This window comes from Chiloscyllium plagiosum, unplaced genomic scaffold (genome assembly GCF_037043375.1).
Source record: "Chiloscyllium plagiosum isolate Xiang-an unplaced genomic scaffold, Cpla_swu_hap1 HiC_scaffold_18, whole genome shotgun sequence".
NCBI lineage: Eukaryota > Metazoa > Chordata > Chondrichthyes > Orectolobiformes > Hemiscylliidae > Chiloscyllium > Chiloscyllium plagiosum.
In genome coordinates, this window is record NW_028270156.1 from 27,270,910 (window position 1) to 27,290,695 (window position 19,786).

A 19,786-nucleotide genomic window follows, 5' to 3' on the forward strand; every position below is an offset into this window, starting at 1 on the left:
AGGTTGAGTAGGTCAGGATTGTTTTCATTAGAAAAAATGAGATTGAAAAGGACCTGATTGAGGTCTACAAAATCATGAAGGGTACAGACAGGGTGGATAGAGATAAGCTTTTTCCCCAGGGTGAGGGGTTCAATAATGAGAGGTGAAAAGTTCAAGGGGGATACACGTGGAAAGTACTTTATACAGTGGGTGGTAGGTGCCTGGAATGCGTTGGAGGTAGTAGAGGCAGGCACGTTAGATTCATTTAAGGTGCGCCTGGACAGATGCATGAGTAGGTGGCGAGCAGAGGGATACAGATGCTTAGGAATTGGACAATAGGTTTAGACAGTGGATTTAGATCAGCTCAGGCTTGGAGGGCTGAAGGGCCTGTTCCTAGGCTGTAAATTTTTCTTGTTCTTTGTTATTCTTTGTACTATACTGAAGCATTGATTTCTTGGAAGAGCAGAGGTTTTGATGGCATTGAAGATGCATTTTGAATGCTGTACTAATGTTTTTTTTATCAATAGCATGTGTTCAGGATCCTTGATCAAGGAGAGCGGTTTATTGATTAGTATGTTACTAAAAGGATATCTCTGGCTGAATCCTGAGATAACTGAAAGATGATCTCAGATGGAATTGCCTTGAGAAAAGAGAGCACATCTCTGAAATCAGGAAAGTAACAACTCCTTAGCAGCACGGTGGTGCTGAAAACATTAAAATGACATGGAATGTGTAGAACTAAAGGATCTCAAAGCTTTTTGAAGAAGTCTCACTATCCTGCCCCAACTATTGAAGAAACACTGCTGCAGCTTGCCAAGGCAAAGGTCTTTACTAACCTTGCTGAGAAGAATTTATTGACAAATTAAGCTAGATGAAGTGTGCAGTTTTCCAACCACAATCTGGACACCATACAAATGGCTGTGTATGCTATTTCATATTTCATCTGCTTCAGAAAAGTACAAATGGAAGCAGCATGAGGTAGACTTTGAGTGAAAACTATTGTGGATGATCTCCTAGGCTATGAATGCTGCCACATTCATAGAAGATGTTGTAGACCATAATCAGAATCTAATGTGACTGCTTCACAGAGCTTGATAGATGAACCTGAAGCTAAACAAGAAAAAAAAACAACTGAAGACACCTCAAGTCAAGTACATAGATCACATACTTACAGCAAAAAGACTCCTCCAGATCCTGACCCTGGTGCAGCAGAGATGCAGCAACCAACAGAGGCGTTAAGGCAATGTAATGATTTGTTGAGTTACTGTACTATTTGGAAAGTTATTGTCTTCAGAGTGAACTACCTGAGCTCACTGTATTGGATGGACACTGATATAGGGGTACATAACAAGAAGCAGCTCTCACAAGAATCAATAATGATAATGATGAGTTCACTTTTCAATGTCATGCCATTGAGACAAGATTTGGAGCAACCTAATGCAACAAGTGTGGTGAAAGTTATGTTATGACTATGTTTGTGTATATAATATTATTTTTGGAATTCGGATTTTGCAATAGAGAGAAGTAAATATTGGTTGTTCTGTGAAGAGTTTTCTCTTTAAAGAAATAATGTCAGAGATTCCTTCCGGAACAGTGACCTGAATCCAGCATTTTTCAGAAAGCAAGCATCTGCAGACCCCTGGGTTGGTAACTGTAAAGAGTTATGTTGTTCAGGTTATGACATTTAAGGGCATTAGTGTCATTTCAGTTCAGAAGAGTCCAGGATTAAGTGAGTTTTTAAATTCATTTCAAAGAACACTAGAGTTGGTTCAGAAGTGAGTTTTTCCCCTTGAGAGTGTTCAGGGCAGTTTAGAAACCAGTGACTTCAGAAGGGTTTAGTTTGTAAAGCTGCAATACCAAGCCAGGAAAGTTGTTTACTTAGAAATCTGCAGGTTATTAGAATAAAGAAAGTTGAGGCAGTAGGATTTGTGAAAGATCAATGTCAGCAGTCTTGTCTCCATAGTCAATGGCAAATAAACTGCAAGAAGTCAGTTCCTTAGAAACTAAGAGTTGAGCTAATGTAACTTCTCTGAAGTTGGGTCTCTACAATGGATTGCATGAGAAAATGGATGAAACTATGTTTAGCTATGTGTTTTGAGATCATTCTAACAGATTTTATTTTAAGTTTTGATCTTACTGTTAAAAATAAAATTTGCAAACTGGTGTGAGTATGTCGCATTGAGTAACCATGAGATTTTAAAAAAATCTGTCAGGCCAGTTTCATTCTCTCATACCATTAGTTGGGATCATGACAAAGGGACAACCAATTGTGTTTGCATGCAACACATTAATACAGCCTGAATGATACTGCTGTCCGAAGAGCATTTCACCCGGATCTACACCCCTCCACCAATCCTATTCCCTGTAACCCCGCATACCTAACCTGCACATTCCTGGACACTACGGGGCAATTTAGCATGGCCAATCCACTTAACCTGCATGTTTTTGGACTGCAAGAACCCAGTGGAAACCCATGTGACGTTGGAAGAAAATGAAAACTCCAGACAGTTACCTAAGGCTGGAATCAAATCTAGACTGTAGTATTGTGTGGCAACTGTGTTAACCACTGTTACCGAACCACTTGTTGCTATAATAGAGTTTGAGATATACAGAGATAGAGTGATAGCCTGAGACTGGATCTCGTTTAAAAGAAATAGTCATCATTCCTGAGGAGATAAGGAAAGAGATGCTGAAGTGCATTTATTGCAAGCTATTAGGGAACTGAATCCAGTTTGAGATTTAAGACATGCTCTCCTGGCCTAACTTGAATAATGAAATTAAGTATTAAAGCCAGTGCAGTGCTTGTTTTTATTTATTTGACCATGGGATGTTTGTGTCACTGGCCAAGCCAGCATTTATTGCTCATTTCTAATATCCAATGTACACTTGTAATCTTGAGAAAAAAGCCTACTAAACTCTGAATTGTTTCTCCAAGGGTGACAATCAAGGTAAAATGAAAGAGATCCAAATGATAAAACTACAAAGTTATTTGCAGAGCTGACTATTGGAGAACTTGTCAGAGTGCAATCATTTTATGCTTTCAACTAATGTCAGCCCTGTAGCAACCTGCATTTGTGTTGTGCAGTTGTCACCTTCATTACATGCAATGTGTCCTCATATACAGGCACCTAGAGAAGCTTTTCCTTCATTGCAGACAGTTGAAAGGAATATGTCATCTCAACACTAATAAAATTTAGAATGTCTATAAACCCCAGCAGTCTGCTGCTCTCAACAAGGGACAACATTTGCCATGGAAACAGAACTTACTACAAGAATAAAACTTCTCTGAAGAATTGAGCAGATACCAGATAAACAATCAACCACCATGCATACAAGCACCAATAAGAGACTTGCAAGATTTAAAGACAATGTTTACAATGCATATGCAGAGAGTCATGAAATTGTACTGTCTAAAGTTAACATGCTATTTTTTTAATGAGTGAATTTTCTTTGTGACCATGTGTGTTGTAATTCATTAGTGCTTACACTTTTTCTGTTTTAAATTTTAAACAAAGATGTTTTGAAGAAATGAAATTGTACTTGATATATTGGTTGGCTTGCAGAGTCATGTGACATCTACTTCTGTTGGAAGTGCCATTGCAGATAGACACTGTAGCAACCATTAAATGTGTCATTTAGAACATCTAAGAATTTGCTTCAAGGAGGCAGTGCTGGTAGTGGGTGGTCGTCTTGAACTTTACACCTCAGTAACTTGTTGCTCCATTTTCAAAGACATTAAGAAATAATCTTTTAGTAGATTAGAGTGTTTGATTGAGGCAGGGCCAGGCCAGTGTCAAGTGAACCAGTTTGCTTTTTTCTAGCAACTGCAATGATTGTCTTTAGCCCAAAGGAAAACCAGATTTACTCGGGTAAAAGAAATTGCTAGGCAATGGCATAATAAGCCATAAACACTCAACAATTGGCAGATGAAGTTTAATTTAGATAAATGTGAGGTGCTGTGTGTTGGAAAGGGAAATCTAAACAGGACTTATATGCTTATGGTAAGGTCCTGAGGAGTGTTTCTGAACAGGAGACCTTGGAGTTCAGGTTCATAGCTCCTTGAAAGTGGAGTCACAGGTAGATAGGATAGTGAAGAAGGCATCTGGTATGCTTTCCTTTATTGGTCAGAGCATTGAGCAGCAATTCTGGTCTCCCTCCTACCAGAAGGATGTTGTGAAACTTGAAAGGGTTCAGAAAAGAATTACAAGGGTGTTGCCAGGGTTGGATGGTTTGCACTGTAGGGAGAAGCTGAATAGGCTAGGGCTTTTTATCCTAGAGGATCAGAGGCTGAGGGGTGACCTTAGAGAGGTTTACAAAATCATGAGGGTCATGGATAGGGTAAATAGACAAGGTCTTTTCCCTGGGGTAGGATATCCAGAACTAGAGGGCATAGGTTTAGGGTGAGAGGGGATAGATTTAAAAGGGACCTAAGGGGCAACTTTTTCACACACAGGGTGGTGTGTGTATGGAATGAGCTGCCAGAGGAAGTGGTGGATGCTGATACAACTACAACATTTAAAAGGCATCTGGATGTGACTTAGAAGGGTTTGGAGAGATATGGGCCTAGATTAGGTTAGGATATCTGGTCGGCATGGACAAGTTGGACTGAAGGGTCTGTTTCTGTACTGTATATCTCTATGACTCTATAATTGTCTTACTATCCAGGAGAAAGCTGGATTGGTACTCCATTTAACACCTTCAACATTCATTCCCTCTGCCACTGACATAATGGCAGCAGTGTGTAGTATGTTTTCAAAATAAAAGAGTGCATTTTGGTAATTCGCTAAGACTCTTTTGTCAGCACCTTCCAAACCCTTGACCTCTGCCATCAAGAAGGATGTGCACAGCAGAAGCATAGGAAGACTACCTGCAAGTTCCCCTTCAAAGCAAGGCCATTAGACTTGGACCCATCTAGCCATTCCTTCACTGTGACTGGGTTAACGTCCAGAAGCTCCCTCCCTCCACAGCACTTTGGGTGTCCTTACACTATTCAAGAAGGCAGCTCACCATGAGATCCTTGAGGGCAATTAACTATGATCTTATTGAATGGTAGAGTAAGTTGGAGCAGCTCAATGCATCACCTCTATTCCCAATTCATGTATTTATATGTCAATTGGAATGGGCAATAAATGTTGGTCCAGTAACACTCTCATTCCTTGAATAATTTTTTAAAACTAACAATATTGTATGAGTTATCTATATTTCATGTGTAAAATTCAGTTCCATTAATGTTAGTGGAGTTGAATATCAGACAGTGACTTTCATGGTTAACACCTATTGTGTAAACTAAAATTCTACCCATTGTATTGTTTCAGACCCTATCAAGGTTTATTGTACTCCTGACCTTCATTGCTCATCCACTTTTATAACTACTATGCTACTGAAACTACTGAAGCATTGCTTGTAACATGATCTTCATTTTATTTATATACAACAGTTTTTGGATACTTTTTTCATGTTTTTTTTCCACAGAATGAGACAATGTCCAGAACAGCAATGGGGGTTTAGTACAGCTGGTCACATTTACTCCATGGTTTGTATTGCATCTCTATTCTACTACTATTTCTACTACTTTGAAATAGTCACCCGGTAGTACAAATGATCACAGCAGTTTTGCTATGGGAGGAAAGGGTACAGTTTGGTTGGATAAATCAACTCTGATTGCCATAGAGAAAGCAATGGGGCTTTGTAGGCTTCCTAAGCTTCCTGGTAATTCCTAAAAGTCACAAGGCTTGAACTCAATCTTTTATTTGTCGAGAATGGATTCCTGCATATGAATATATCCTGTTTCCAGTATGGGTAATCTCAAATGATTATCTAAAATTCATCATTAACATAGCTTTTAATACATTGGGCAGATTTTGTTGAACAATTCCCCAATTGCAGAACCCCATCTATAAGTGGATGTTTTGTTTTGCATGGACTGTTTGAGTACATCTGTACACTGTTATGAACAAGGAAAGGAACATACTTGTTTGAATAGCCAGTTGGTATGTACAGCCAATTTGGCAGAATTCAGTAATATTCTATATGATTGTGAGTTCCTGCGCCTCTTGGAGAGGCTACATTTGCTCGTTGCTTTCTCCATGGAAACATCTCAACACACAATAAGTTGGCTTGCCAACCAATTAGCACCTTTTACTCTGTAGTATAAATTATTGTGATCATTTGGAATTTAGATTCTTGTGTTTGTGATGAGTGCAACGTGAAGAACTTTGGAAATGTGCACCTTGTTTCATTCGTACTTTGCAACTCTTCATTCAAATGATTTAGTTAGAGTTGACCTTTTCTGCTAGATTCCAAGAAATTTAGCAGCTGACAGATTTGCTCTGTTTACTAGTTGTAGTGAAATCGCCAACATCTCCACAACAGACGCACTTGTAACTTTACTAAAAGAACGAACCCTGGAGCAAAGTTTGCATAGTTTGTATAACTTGGAATGTATTTTGAGCTCAAAAACCTTGACTATTCATTTAAGCATTTCTTCACACTGTTTGAATGTGTATTTATTCATTTTTTAAGCTCTTCTGTATTGCACTGTTTTATTATTGAAAAGGAGCCAGACAGGTATTCTACTTTTAGACCTCCAGCTCTTTTTATAATTGGAAATGCTGGAGATAAAGCTCTCTGGCCAATCTCATTGTGCTTTATGTGATAAAATTCCTTTTTTTTTCTATTTGCCATTCTGATTGAGCAGGAATCATGGACGTGGCATTTGCCTGAGCTGTATATTTTGCATCCATTGTGTATTTCCTGCAGATTATGTGATCATCTATGAAATTTGGTTGGGGGGGGAATGGAGGTGGAACTGCAGAAGGTGGAGAGCAATCAGTTATACTTTTTTATATGATAGTCATAGAGATGTACAGCACAGAAACAGACCTTTAGTCCAACACGTCCATGCCGACCAGATATCCTAACCTAATCTAGCCCCATTTGCCAGCACTTGGCCCATATCCCTCCAAACCCTTTCTATTCAAATGCCCATTCAGGTCCCTTTTAAATGCTGTAATTTTAGCAGCCTCCACCATCTCTGCTGGCAGCTCATTCCATACATGCACTATCCTCTGTGTGAAAATGTTGCCCTTATGTCCCTTTTTATATCTTTCCCTTCTCACCCTAAATCTATGCCCTCGAGTTCTGGACTCTACCCCCTGCACCCCCCACCCAGGGAAAAAGACCTTGTCTATTTATCCTATCCATGCCCCTTATGATTTTATAAACCTCTATAAGGTCACCCCTCAGCCTCTGACACTCCAGGGAAAACAGCCCCAGCCTATTCAGCATTTCCCTATAGCTCAAATCCTCCAAATCTGGCAACATCCTTGTAAATCTTTTATGAGCCCTTTCAAGTTTCACAACATCCTTCTGAATCCAGATCTCTGGATTTCTGTAACACACTGTTGCATAATTCTACTGCAAGAATTGCAAGATCTTTAACTTGGGGTCATTAAACTATGGATCATAAGAGTGTATAAGGAGTAGACTGCTCAGTAGAGTTGTGCAAGAGATTCTACAGAAGAGGCAATAATACCTAATTCAGTGTTCGACATAGATTTAGGAGACAGTGGTTACATATCACTGTGGTGCTTCAGAAATTCTCAAAATTTACTCACTGCAGAAGAAATAATCCATTTACTAATATCCTAGCCATTGTTGGGGAAAAAAGGTAAGACTTGCATTTATACTAAGCTTTTCATGATGACCTGATGTCCCAATGCACCTTATAGCTCATGAAATGATTTTGAAATGTATTCACTGTTGTCATCAGCAGCTAATTTCCATGCATCTCGATTCCACAAACTTAATGTAGTAATGAGCAGGTAATCTGTTTGTGTGATTTTGGTGGTGCGATATGGGGTGATAACTCCTTTGTTTTTTCTGAGATAGAGCCATGAGATCCTTTATATCCACTCTTGCAAGTGGTTGTGACTTTGCATTACATCACATCAGTTAGGAAACAGCACTGGCTCTGCTGCTCTTCCTCAGTACTGCACTGATGTGTTCACCTTGATTTTTGTGATCCAGTCCTAGAGTGGAGTAGGAACCTCCAGAATGTTAACAATAAGCCAAAGCTGACAACCATGAAATTAGAAGCCAAGAAATTCCTGGAAAGAACAAACATTTCTAAGTTCACTGAATGAAGTCCAAATTTATCTAAAAGGGTTACTTATCCCAATGATATCATTGTTTCTTAGAGTTAAAAAAATCTTAATGACATATAGGTCAGAAATTTCCACCCTGAGGTGGAAGTTGGATGGAAGAATGGATAACATTGTTTCTCATGATTGGCTGGTGTGTTGGTCTGCAGGCACATGCTCTTGCAAGGATGCCTGCCTTGAAGAAGTTTTCCTCCTCTCTCTACAAGAATCCTCTTGCAAGGATGCCTGCCTTGAAGAAGTTTTCCTCCTCTCTCTACAAGAATCTCAGGGAGTCACTCTCTCATTGCAACTCCCAGGTCATTTCCTCAGCCCTGAAGCTCTTCAACCATGTCCTGAAACAAACTCGGTATCACAGCCACATTTGCTTCCTCAGTGCCTGTCTCCGTAACCAACTCACCCCACACGGACTCCGGACCACCTTTAAACCAGCAGAGTTCGGACCCGAACAGGACAAACAGTACAGATTACAGATTCAAAAACACCAGCAACGATTCTCCATCAAGATCCTCCGCTCCACGCTTGCAGCAATGCGCCGGTACCTAACCTCTCTACAGTCTGCCCTGCCTCAGCTGAGGGCCACACTCTCTCAGAATTGCAAAGGACCCACTCTGTACTACATCCTCAGGAGAATTCATACTCTCAACAAACAGTATTTCAATTCCATCTCAAACATCAAAAACTGTAAGTATAACAAACTTTTATCTACCCAGCTCCATAACCAGCGCTCCTTGAACATTCCAGAAGATTCCCCTGGCCTCGGAAACGCCATTAGCCATGCGGCTGATGCAGCTACCACCCCCACGCTGATTGATGATGTCACTTCTGCCCCCATCATGGCCACTCCCACAGCCACTTCCGGCCCTCACATCATCGCCGATGCCACACGCTCAGTGACTTCCGCCACCCCTACTGCCGTGTCTGCCACCACTTCCGCCCCCACCAGCGCCACTCACCTGCATTCTGCTGACACGCCCCCCACAGACCCCACTGTCACTATCCCCACCCCCCAGAACCCCGAGGGGAACACTACCCCTGCTCATGACTCTACCCCCATTCCCCCCACCATCACACCCACTCCAGGTACTGGCTCCGACCCCACTCCCAGCTCTACACCCACACCAGCTCCCAGCTCCCAGCCCTGCCGAGTTTTCACCATCCCCCCAGACCTCCCCCTCACTGAGGACGAACGATCAGTCCTTAGCAAAGGACTCACCTTTGTCCCCCTCCGTCCACGCATCAATGAATTTAATACACGCCGTGACATCGAACAATTCTTCCGTCGCCTCCGCCTCCGAGCTTACTTTCACAATCAGAACTCCCGCCCACCTTCTGAGGACCCCTTCGCCCACCTCCAACACACTGCATCCACCTGGACACCCCGCGCTGGCCTATTACCTGCCCTCGACCTCTTCATTTCAAACTGCCGCCGGGACATTAACCGCCTCAACCTGTCGACCCCCCTCCCCCACTCCAACCTCTCACCCTCACAACGTGCAGCCCTCCAATCCCTCTGCTCCAATCCTGACCTCACCATCAAGCCAGCGGACAAAGGGGGCGCAGTGGTAGTCTGGCGCACTGACCTCTACATCGCTGAAGCCAAACGCCAACTCGAGGACACCTCTTCCTACCGCCCCCTTGACCATGACCCCACCCCCCATCACCAAACCATCATCTCCCAGACCATACAGAACCTCATCACCTCAGGAGATCTCCCACCCACAGCTTCCAACCTCATAGTCCGGGAACCCCGCACTGCCCGGTTCTACCTCCTTCCCAAGATCCACAAGCCTGACCACCCTGGCCGACCCATTGTCTCAGCATGCTCCTGCCCCACTGAACTCATCTCTACCTACCTCGACACTGTCCTATCCCCCCTAGTCCAGGAACTCCCCACATACGTTCGAGACACCACCCACGCCCTCCACCTCCTCCAAGACTTCCGTTTCCCCGGCCCCCAACACCTCATCTTCACCATGGATATCCAATCCCTCTACACCTCCATCCGCCATGACCAGGGCCTCCAAGCCCTCCGTTTTTTCCTCTCCAGACGTTCCCAACAGTACCCCTCCACCGACACTCTCATTCGTTTGGCCGAACTGGTCCTCACCCTTAACAATTTCTCCTTTGAATCCTCCCACTTCCTCCAGACCAAAGGGGTAGCCATGGGCACACGTATGGGCCCCAGCTATGCCTGTCTCTTTGTTGGCTACGTAGAGCAGTTGATCTTCCGTAATTACACCGGCACCACTCCCCACCTCTTCCTCCGCTACATTGATGACTGCATTGGCGCCACCTCGTGCTCCCGCGAGGAGGTTGAGCAATTCATCAACTTCACCAACACATTCCACCCTGACCTTAAATTTACCTGGACCATCTCTGACACCTCCCTCCCCTTCCTGGACCTCTCCATCTCCATCAGTGACGACCGACTTGACACTGACATCTTCTACAAACCCACCGACTCCCACAGCTACCTGGATTACACCTCTTCCCACCCTACCTCTTGCAAAAATGCCATCCCGTATTCCCAATTCCTCCGCCTCCGCCGTATCTGCTCCCAGGAGGAGCGGTTCCACCATAGAACACACCAGATGGCCTCCTTCTTTAGAGACCGCAATTTCCCTTCCCACGTGGTTAAAGATGCCCTCCAACGCATCTCATCCACATCCCGCACCTCCGCCCTCAGACCCAACCCCTCCAACCGCAACAAGGACAGAACGCCCCTGGTGCTGACCTTCCACCCTACCAACCTTCGCATAAACCAAATCATCCGCCGACATTTCCGCCACCTCCAAAAAGACCCCACCACCAGGGATATATTTCCCTCCCCACTCCTCTCCGCCTTCCGCAAAGACCGTTCCCTCCGTGACTACCTGGTCAGGTCCACGCCCCCCTACGACCCACCCTCCCATCCTGGCACTTTCCCCTGCCACCGCAGGAACTGTAAAACCTGCGCCCACACCTCCTCCCTCACCTCCATCCAAGGCCCCAAAGGAGCTTTCCACATCCATCAAAGTTTTACCTGCACATCCACTAATATCATCTATTGTATCCGTTGCTCCCGATGCGGTCTCCTCTACATTGGGGAGACTGGACGCCTCCTAGCAGAGCGCTTTAGGGAACATCTCCGAGACACCCGCACCAATCAACCACATCGCCCAGTGGCTCAACATTTCAACTCCCCCTCCCACTCTGCCGAGGATATGGAGGTGCTGGGCCTCCTCCACCGCCGCTCCCTCACCACCAGACGCCTGGAGGAAGAACGCCTCATCTTCCGCCTCGGAACACTTCAACCCCAGGGCATCAATGTGGATTTTAACAGTTTCCTCATTTCCCCTTCCCCCACCTCATCCTAGCTTCTAACCTCCAGAAACGATCCCCTGACCTGTCCGGACTTGTCCGACCTGCCCAGCTCCTTTTCCACCTATCCACTCCACCCTCTCCTCCCTGACCTATCACCTTCATCTCCTTCCCCACTGACCTATTGTACTCTATGCCACTCTCTCCCACCCCCACCCTCCTCTAGCTTATCTCTCCACGCTTCAGGCTCTCTGCCTTTATTCCTGATGAAGGGCTTTTGCCCGAAACGTCGATTTTGCCTGTCCTCGGATGCTGCCTGAATTGCTGTGCTCTTCCAGCACCACTGATCCAGGCACATGCTTGCCTCTGGACTATTTTCAAAGCACCTGTCCAATGGTGCTAATGGTTCATGAATTAAAACCAATTGAGGCTACCCTTCATGAGTTGATTTGATTTTCCAGGAGTTTGATCTCTCCCCAGTGATGGCTGGAGCCTGTAGATGGTGTAGATGAAATGGTGGAGGCCTCCTGGCAGTAGGGTGTCGATAGGGTGACGTTGGAAGGGATGTTTCTGGGAGTTTAGCTGGAGGGATATCTACTATGCCTCCATTGGTTGCGCTGTTGTCTTTGAGTCAGAGAGTTTTAGTTTCAATCCCCCTTCAAGACCTGGTCACAAGAATTGAGGCTGAAATTCTTGCGAAGTACCATTGCACTGTCAGAAGCATTTTTGATGAATGTTAAACCAATACCTTATTGACATTTTCTAGGTGGTTGGAAAAGATCCCCTGACACTATTTCAGGGGATCCCCCTCTGCTATGTTGGTCTGCCAGTTGTACCTATTATAGATATTTTCAAATCAATTGGCTCAGAGATGTTATGAGACACCTCTGGAGCAGGTATAACTTGACCATGGGCTTTCTATATATTTAGCATCATTTATGTCTTCAGACAGGGCTCTTGCAGTTTCTCACCTACAGCAGCAGCACCCACCTCTCTCAATGGAGTTGCTGTCTGATAAAAAAAACATTCAGACATCCCCTGTAGCCCTCTTGGCTGTGGACTCCATCCTCTGTCCTTAATTTGATTGGGTTCCTGAAGGAACTTAGCTTATAATCTTGGCTGATATTCCATATAAAGAATTTAGACAACGTAGTTAAGACTATGTTGAATTGTAGGATAGCCTGTCCTGCTAAAATGAGATTACAAATTCCTATTGTGCTATTTGAAGAAGGGCAGGATGTTGGCCTGGTGTCTTGGCCAACATCACAAAAGGTGGATTAGGCTAAGGCCACCCCTAATATTTGTCTTATTCATTTCACTGTTGTTCATGAGATCTTAATGTGTGCAGACTGCCTTCTGTATTTCCCTGTGTTTCAACAGTAATGGCTTTATTGGCCTTGGAATGTTTCCGCGTTCCGAAGATGGTCAAAATTACTTCATATATGTGCTTCCTTTTATACTTTCCTCTTAGGTAGAAAACATGATGTCAGTGTTGGATGAAAACTTTGCAATTCCATTGAAGATGTGCAATCACAGTATTCTCTTCTTTGTTCGTTAGTGTGCGATGTCATACCTGCATTAGTAAAGTGATGTTCTCTTAAATCTCTTTTGTTGTTTTTTCTTTCCATAGGCTCATCCTGAAATGGTTCTAACTTACATTGGGGAACTGAAGTTAAGTGTAGATGCGATCCAGACTCGACAACATTTTGAGTCGTGTTCTTTAAATGACCAGGGGCGGAACAGCAATTTGGAAGAAGAGGTCAGTAATAGAGAAAGAAAGCCTGAAATTGTGTGCAAAGTTGTTATGTGCAATCAAGTTCTGCTAAAATTCACTGTAGATTCAGCATAGCTGTTTTTTTTACATTTTTAAATGACTGCTTGTTAGTACAGAAGGGACAAGAAGTTAAAACTTTTTATTTTGTACTGAAAAGAATTACACATAAGAAACAGATGCCATTTTATACAGCAAGGAAAGAGAGTGCTGATTGGGTCATCATTAGCATGGAGAGACATCCAAAATTCCCTAGACTCTGAAAAGCTCACACTGATTGGAATGTAATCAGATTGGAATGTAAAATGCCAGAATTGTAACATCACAGTTCAAGAAAGGAGAGAGAGACTGAAAGCAGAAAGCCATTGGCCAGTTAGCCTAACAACTGTCATTGAAAACATGCTAAAATCCATGATTAAAAGATAGCAGTAGTGGGACTTTTAGAAATTCATAACAATATCAGGAAGACGCAATGTGGTTTTGTGAAAGGAAAATTGTGTGTGTCAAATTTATTAGAATCCTTGATTATGTGATATCAGGGTTGACTTAGGGAAACCAATAGATTTGTATATGAATTTCCAAAAGGCATTTCAAAATGTGCTGCGAAATATTACTGCACAAGATTTGAGCTCATGGTGTTGAAGGTGAGATATTAGCACGAAGATGCCAACTAACAGTGACAAAGTAAGATGACTAAATGGGTCATTTTCAGCTTGGCAAACTGTAACTTGAGGAGTGACATGGGGGTCAGTATTAGGCCCTCAACTATTTATATTTGGTATATCTTAGATGAGGGAACTAATTGTCTTGTAACCAAATTTTCTGACGATACAAAGTTAGAAAAGCAAGCTGTATGGAGTGTACAGATTATGTAAGGGGTGCTGATAGTTTAAATGAGTGAGCAAAGAAATGGCAAATAGGGTGTAATGGAATGAAATGGAAGGTTTTCCACTTTTTGGCAGGAAGGAATGTTCACTCTAAGCTGTTCAGACGGTCTGTGCACAGCATGGACTTTTGACTTCTGGTTCTGGAAGTTGCTACTGCAGATGGATTTCTGAGATCTGCACAGCAACAGGAAGTATGAGGGGGAAAGTGGGCAGTAAGAACAGAAAAACCATCTTACTTAAGTTGAGAGAGAGAGAGAGAGACTGTAGAATGCTGCAGTATAGCTGATTCCGGTTTTTGTTAGACATGAATCACAAAATGATAGTAGCTAGGTAAAGAATGGAATTATGATGGCCTATGTTTCAAAGGGAATGAAGTATAAAAGTAGGGAAGCTTTTGGTACAAGTGTACAGGGATTTGATGAGACTATCAGAGTACTGTGTACAGTTTTGGTCTGCTTACTTGAGGGGGACCTATTTACATTGGAATTAGTTTGGAGATGTTCGCAAAGTTGAGCACTGGCACAAAGGGATTGTCTTATGAGGATCAATCGAGCCTATTGGTGTTTAGAAGAAGGACAGGTGATGTTACTGAAGATTCTGAGGCAGCTTGACATGGATGCAATCTTGAATTAAAGCACACAGCTTAAAAGTAAGTAATACCTCATTTAAGATGGAGCGAAGGAGAAATTTATTTTTATTCATTAATGGATTATGAGCTCTGCTGGGTAGGCCAACATTAATTGTCCATGCCTAGTTGCCCTTGGAAAGTGATGGTGAACTGTCAACCCAAACTCCTATAGTCCATTTGATGTTGGTGCGCCCACAATGCTGCTGAGGAGGGAGTCCTAAAACTTTGACCCAGCAACAGTGATATTTCAAAGTCAGGACGGTGATTGTCTTGGAGAATGTGTAGGTGGTCATGTTTCCACGTATTTGCTGCTTTTCACCTCAAGATGGTAATATTTCTTTGTGTAGAAGGTGCTAGATATAGTCCTTTGGTGAATCTCTGCAGTACATTTTGTAGATGGTACATACTATTGTTAGTGTGTGCTGGCTGTAGAGGGAGTGGATGCTTGTGGATGTGATACCAATCAAGCAGGCTGCTTTGTCTTGGATGGTGGGTGTGTTGTTGGAAAAGCACAGCAGATTAGGCAGCATCCGAGGCGCAGGAAGATTGATGTTTCGGGCCGGAGCCCTTCATCAGGAATCTTTTTGGAATCCATTTCCTGATGAAGGGCTCCGGCCCGAAACGTTGATTTTCCTGCTCCTCCGACGCTGCCTGACCTGCTGTGCTATTCCAACAACACACTCTCAACTCTGATCTCCAGCATCTGCAGACCTCACTGTCTTCTTGTCTGAGATGGTGTCAAGCTCTTCATGTTGTTAAAGCTGCACTCGTGCAGACGAATGTCTCTGAGTCATTAGCTTTTGGAATTCATTTTCCCAGAAAGCAATAGACACTGTTGTCCAAGTATATTCAAAGCTTAATTAGACAGATTTTTGATCAACATGGCAGTTGACTGTTGTTGATTTAAGAGTGAAAAATGGAGTTTTGCTTTAATCAGTGTACCTATGATCTTGTTAAATGACGAAGCTAGTTCAATACGTGAATGGTCCATTTCTGCTATTTATTGTAAATCTTACAATTCTTATTTGCTGTGGATAGAATTGCAAATTAGAATGGAATCAACCTGCAAAATATAAACAAAAATGCACCTCCGAATCTAATTATTTTTAAACAAAAATACAGTGCAAGAGACCTGAAATGAATGTAAGTGAAAATGAAATAAAAATCTGAAAATGCTGGAAACGCTCAGGATTGCATTTGTGAAGAGGTAGAAATATAGAGTTAACATTTCAGGTTGATAACTTTGAACTTTTCAGACATTCAACCTAAAATATTAGCTCTGTTTTTCTCTCTCCACAGATCTTGTCTGACCTGTTTTGAGCATTTTACTGTTGTTATGAAAATTTGGATTGCTTTGAACTGATTTTGCCATCTCAGTGCAGAGGCTGCGGTCAGATCTTAACCTCAATTCCATAACAAATATTCCAGCTAAGACTTTACTCTGTCATGGGGCATACAAATATTTTAAGCAATTGATGGCATTCCTTTTGTGTGATAGTTTTACACAGGCATGTATCTGTTTATTTTCAATGGATTAGCAAAGATTGTGAACATTGGACCACCATGGTACAGTATTAAGCGGTTGTGTTGTGTGGTGTCATATCTCAGTTATTTTTTGCTCGGAAACCCAAGTGCCACTTTTTTCTCTAAAAGATAACACTCAGTGTAAGTATACTGCTTAAAATCCTAGTTCTGATATTGAATTGCCAATATCATTGTGCCACCACTCTCATAATGGCATACTCCCTGTTTAGTAGCTTGACCAATTGTGTCAATGGGTCAGCTTTCTGGCCAGAATGCCCCATTTAAGAGCAGGTGTTTAGTCCCATTCAAATGGATCATTAACTTGGTTAATGAAGTGGCCAGAAATGCATTAAGTTTCTAAAAAACATCATGAGTGATATAAATGGATGTTGTTTCAATTAAGTTTTTTCTTCTTCAACTAATTCAGATAGAAAGATTTTGATTTTTTTTTAAAATAACCTGACTGGTGTAAACGCAGTAAGAATACATGGCTGAGAAATAATCTTTGAAATGATAAACTTATTTTGTTTCTTTAATTCATTGATAAGCTGAGGTAGAGGACAACTGCATCAATGACCAGCTTCTCTTAATGAGAATTAGATATATGAAATAAAAGCGGTAGTTTGTGGTGGTATCAAATTTGTCTTTTATCAGCCAAAGACAGTTAAACAAATTCTTCATTTTAAGCAACACAGTATGACTGACTGAGAATAGGAAATGGTGCGTTAATCTTAACATGGTATGAGCAAGAATATGTAGGAATGATGTGTTTAAGGATTGCAAATTGTATTTTTAAAATATCTCTTAGTATTTATAAAGAAAATGGTTAAATGATTATTGTTATGGCACTATATATTATTGACCCAACAGAAAGTACTGGAAAATCTCAGCAGGTCTGGTAGCATCTGTGGAGAGAGATCAGAGATAATACTTCAAGTCCAGTGACCCTTCTTCAGAACAGATTTATTTCAGATTTCCACATTTGCATTCTCTTGGGTTTGTTTTAATGTTGGATACATTGGTGCAACTATCAACTTTTTGAGTGTTGTATGAAGCTGATAAAAGAGCTATGAGGGGATTACCTGGACCATTTTTAAAAAACAATCATCACAGGATGTGGGCATTACTGGCTATATTGCCCATCCTTCATAATGAGAAAGCCATTTAGAATCAACCACTTGGCTCTCTGAGCAGGGAAGGGTGATAGATTTCTTTCCCTAAACTACATAAAAGAACAAGTAAAGTTCAAAGTTTGTGCGAAGATTTGTAGCTCGGGTGCTCGTTGTTGTGGTTCTGTTCGCCGAGCTGGAAGTGTTTGTTGCAAACGTTTCGTCCCCTGGCTAGGCGACATCATCAGTGCTTGGGAGCCTCCTGCGAAGCGCTTCTTTGATGTTTCCTCCGATGTTTATAGTGGTCTGTCCCTGCCGCTTCCGATTGTCAGTTTCAGCTGTCCGCTGTAGTGGTTGGTATATTGGGTCCAGGTCGATGTGTTTGTTGATGGAGTTTGTGGATGAATGCCATGCCTCTAGGAATTCCCTGGCTGTTCTCTGTCTGGCTTGCCCTATGATAGTAGTGTTGTCCCAGTCGAATTCATGTTGCTTGTTGTCTGCATGTGTGGCTACTAAGGATAGCTGGTCGTGTCGTTTCGTGGCTAGTTGATGTTCATGTATGCGGATTGTTAGCTGTCTTCCTGTTTGTCCTATATAGTGTTTTGTGCAGTCCTTGCATGGTATTTTGTACACTACATTCGTTTTGCTCATGTTGGGTATCGGGTCCTTCGTTCTGGTGAGTTGTTGTCTGAGTGTGGCTGTTGGTTTGTGTGCCGTTATGAGTCCTAGGGGTCGCAGTAGTCTGGCTGTCAGTTCCGAGATGCTCCTGATGTATGGTAGTGTGGCTAGTCCTTTTGGTTGTGGTATGTCCTCATTCCATGGTCTTTCTCTTAGGCATCTGTTGATGAAGTTGCGCGGGTATCTGTTTTTAGCGAATACCTTGTATAGGTGTTCCTCTTCTTCTTTTTGCAGTTCTGGTGTACTGCAGTGTGTTGTGGCCCTTTTGAATAGTGTCCTGATGCAGCTTCATTTGTGTGTGTTGGGGTGGTTACTTTCATAGTTTAGGACTTGGTCTGTGTGTGTGGCTTTCCTGTATACCCTTGTAGTGAATTCTCCGTTCGGTGTTCTCTGTACCATCACGTCTAGGAATGGGAGTTGGCTATCCTTTTCTTCTTCTCTCGTGAATCGGATTCCTGTGAGTGTGGCATTGATGATCCGGTGTGTTTCTTCTATTTCCGTGTTTTTAATGATTACAAGCGTGTCATTGACATATCTGACCCAGAGTTTGGGTTGAATTTGTGGTAGGACTGTTTGTTCTAACCTTTGCATAACTGCCTCTGCTATGAGTCCCGAGATTGGTGATCCCATGGGTATTCCGTTGATTTGTTCGTATATCTGGTTGTTGAATGTGAAGTGTGTTGTGAGGCACAAGTCCAGTAGTTTAAGTATGCCGTCTTTGTTGATAGGTTCAGCGTCCTGTTTTCTGTTCTGTATGTCCAGTAGGTTGGCTATTGTTTCTCTGGCTAGGGTTTTGTCAATCGAAGTGAACAGTGCCGTCACGTCGAATGATATCATGGTTTCTTCTTTGTCTATGTGTATATTTCTGATGATGTCCAAGAATTCCTGTGTTGATTGTATAGTGTGTTTGGATCTGCTGACCAGGTGTTTCAGTTTCTGTTGTAGTTCTTTGGCCAGTTTGTATGATGGTGTCCCTGGCAGTGATACTATGGGTCTGAGTGGGATGTCTGGTTTGTGTACTTTAGGTAATCCATAGAATCTGGGGGTGTTGTTGCTTTCCGGTTTCATTCTTTGTAGGTCAGCTCTGGTTATCTGTCCGTTTTTTTTGTAGATTCCTTAGTGTGTTATTTATCCTATTGGTGAGTTGTGGTGTGGGGTCAAATTCCTTCATTTGGTAGGTGTTGATATCTGCAAGTAGTTGTTGTGCTTTTTGGATGTAATCAGATTTATCTAGGATGACTGTCATTCTGCCTTTATCTGCTGGTAGTATGATTATGTTCTTATCGTTTCTTAGTGATTTCAGTGCTTCCCTCTCCTTGGTGTTGAGGTTATTGGTTTGTCTTTTCCTTATTATCATAGGTACGACAGTTTGTCTCACTGTTTGTTGTGTCTCTTCTGTCAGTCCATTGTTCCTGAGTGTGCCTTCTAGTGCTGCTAGGAAGTCTGCTGTCTTGGCGTCCCTGTGGTTGTAGTTGAGTCCCTTGCCCAGTATTGTTCTTTCCGTGTCTGTGAGCTGTCTGTGGGAGAGGTTTTTAACCCAGGTGTGTGTTGTAGTGTCCTCTTTGTTGTGTGTTAGTTTGGCCATTTTTTCTTTTTTTTTTGTAATGACACGCTTGTAATCATTAAAAACATGGAAATAGAAGAAACACACCGGATCATCAATGCCACACTCACAGGAATCCGATTCATGAGAGAAGAAGAAATGGATAGCTAACTCCCATTCCTAGACGTGATGGTACAGAGAACAC

The 19,786-nt window shown here is 42.5% G+C and overlaps 1 protein-coding gene across 2 annotated transcripts in view; it reads left to right on the plus strand.

The window, feature by feature from the left end:
* Nucleotides 1-19,786, plus strand: part of LOC122557702 (doublecortin domain-containing protein 1-like) — a 554,199-nt gene that overhangs the window by 294,293 nt on the left and 240,120 nt on the right. For both annotated transcript variants that reach the window (XR_015760126.1, XM_087996361.1), the window contains exons 17-18: nucleotides 5,452-5,512; nucleotides 13,072-13,200. Coding sequence is in view for 1 of the 2 variants with exons in the window: in XM_087996361.1 (XP_087852487.1) it covers nucleotides 5,452-5,512; nucleotides 13,072-13,200 (190 nt within the window). In the remaining variant the exon portion in view is untranslated. The remainder of the gene's footprint in view (nucleotides 1-5,451; nucleotides 5,513-13,071; nucleotides 13,201-19,786) is intronic.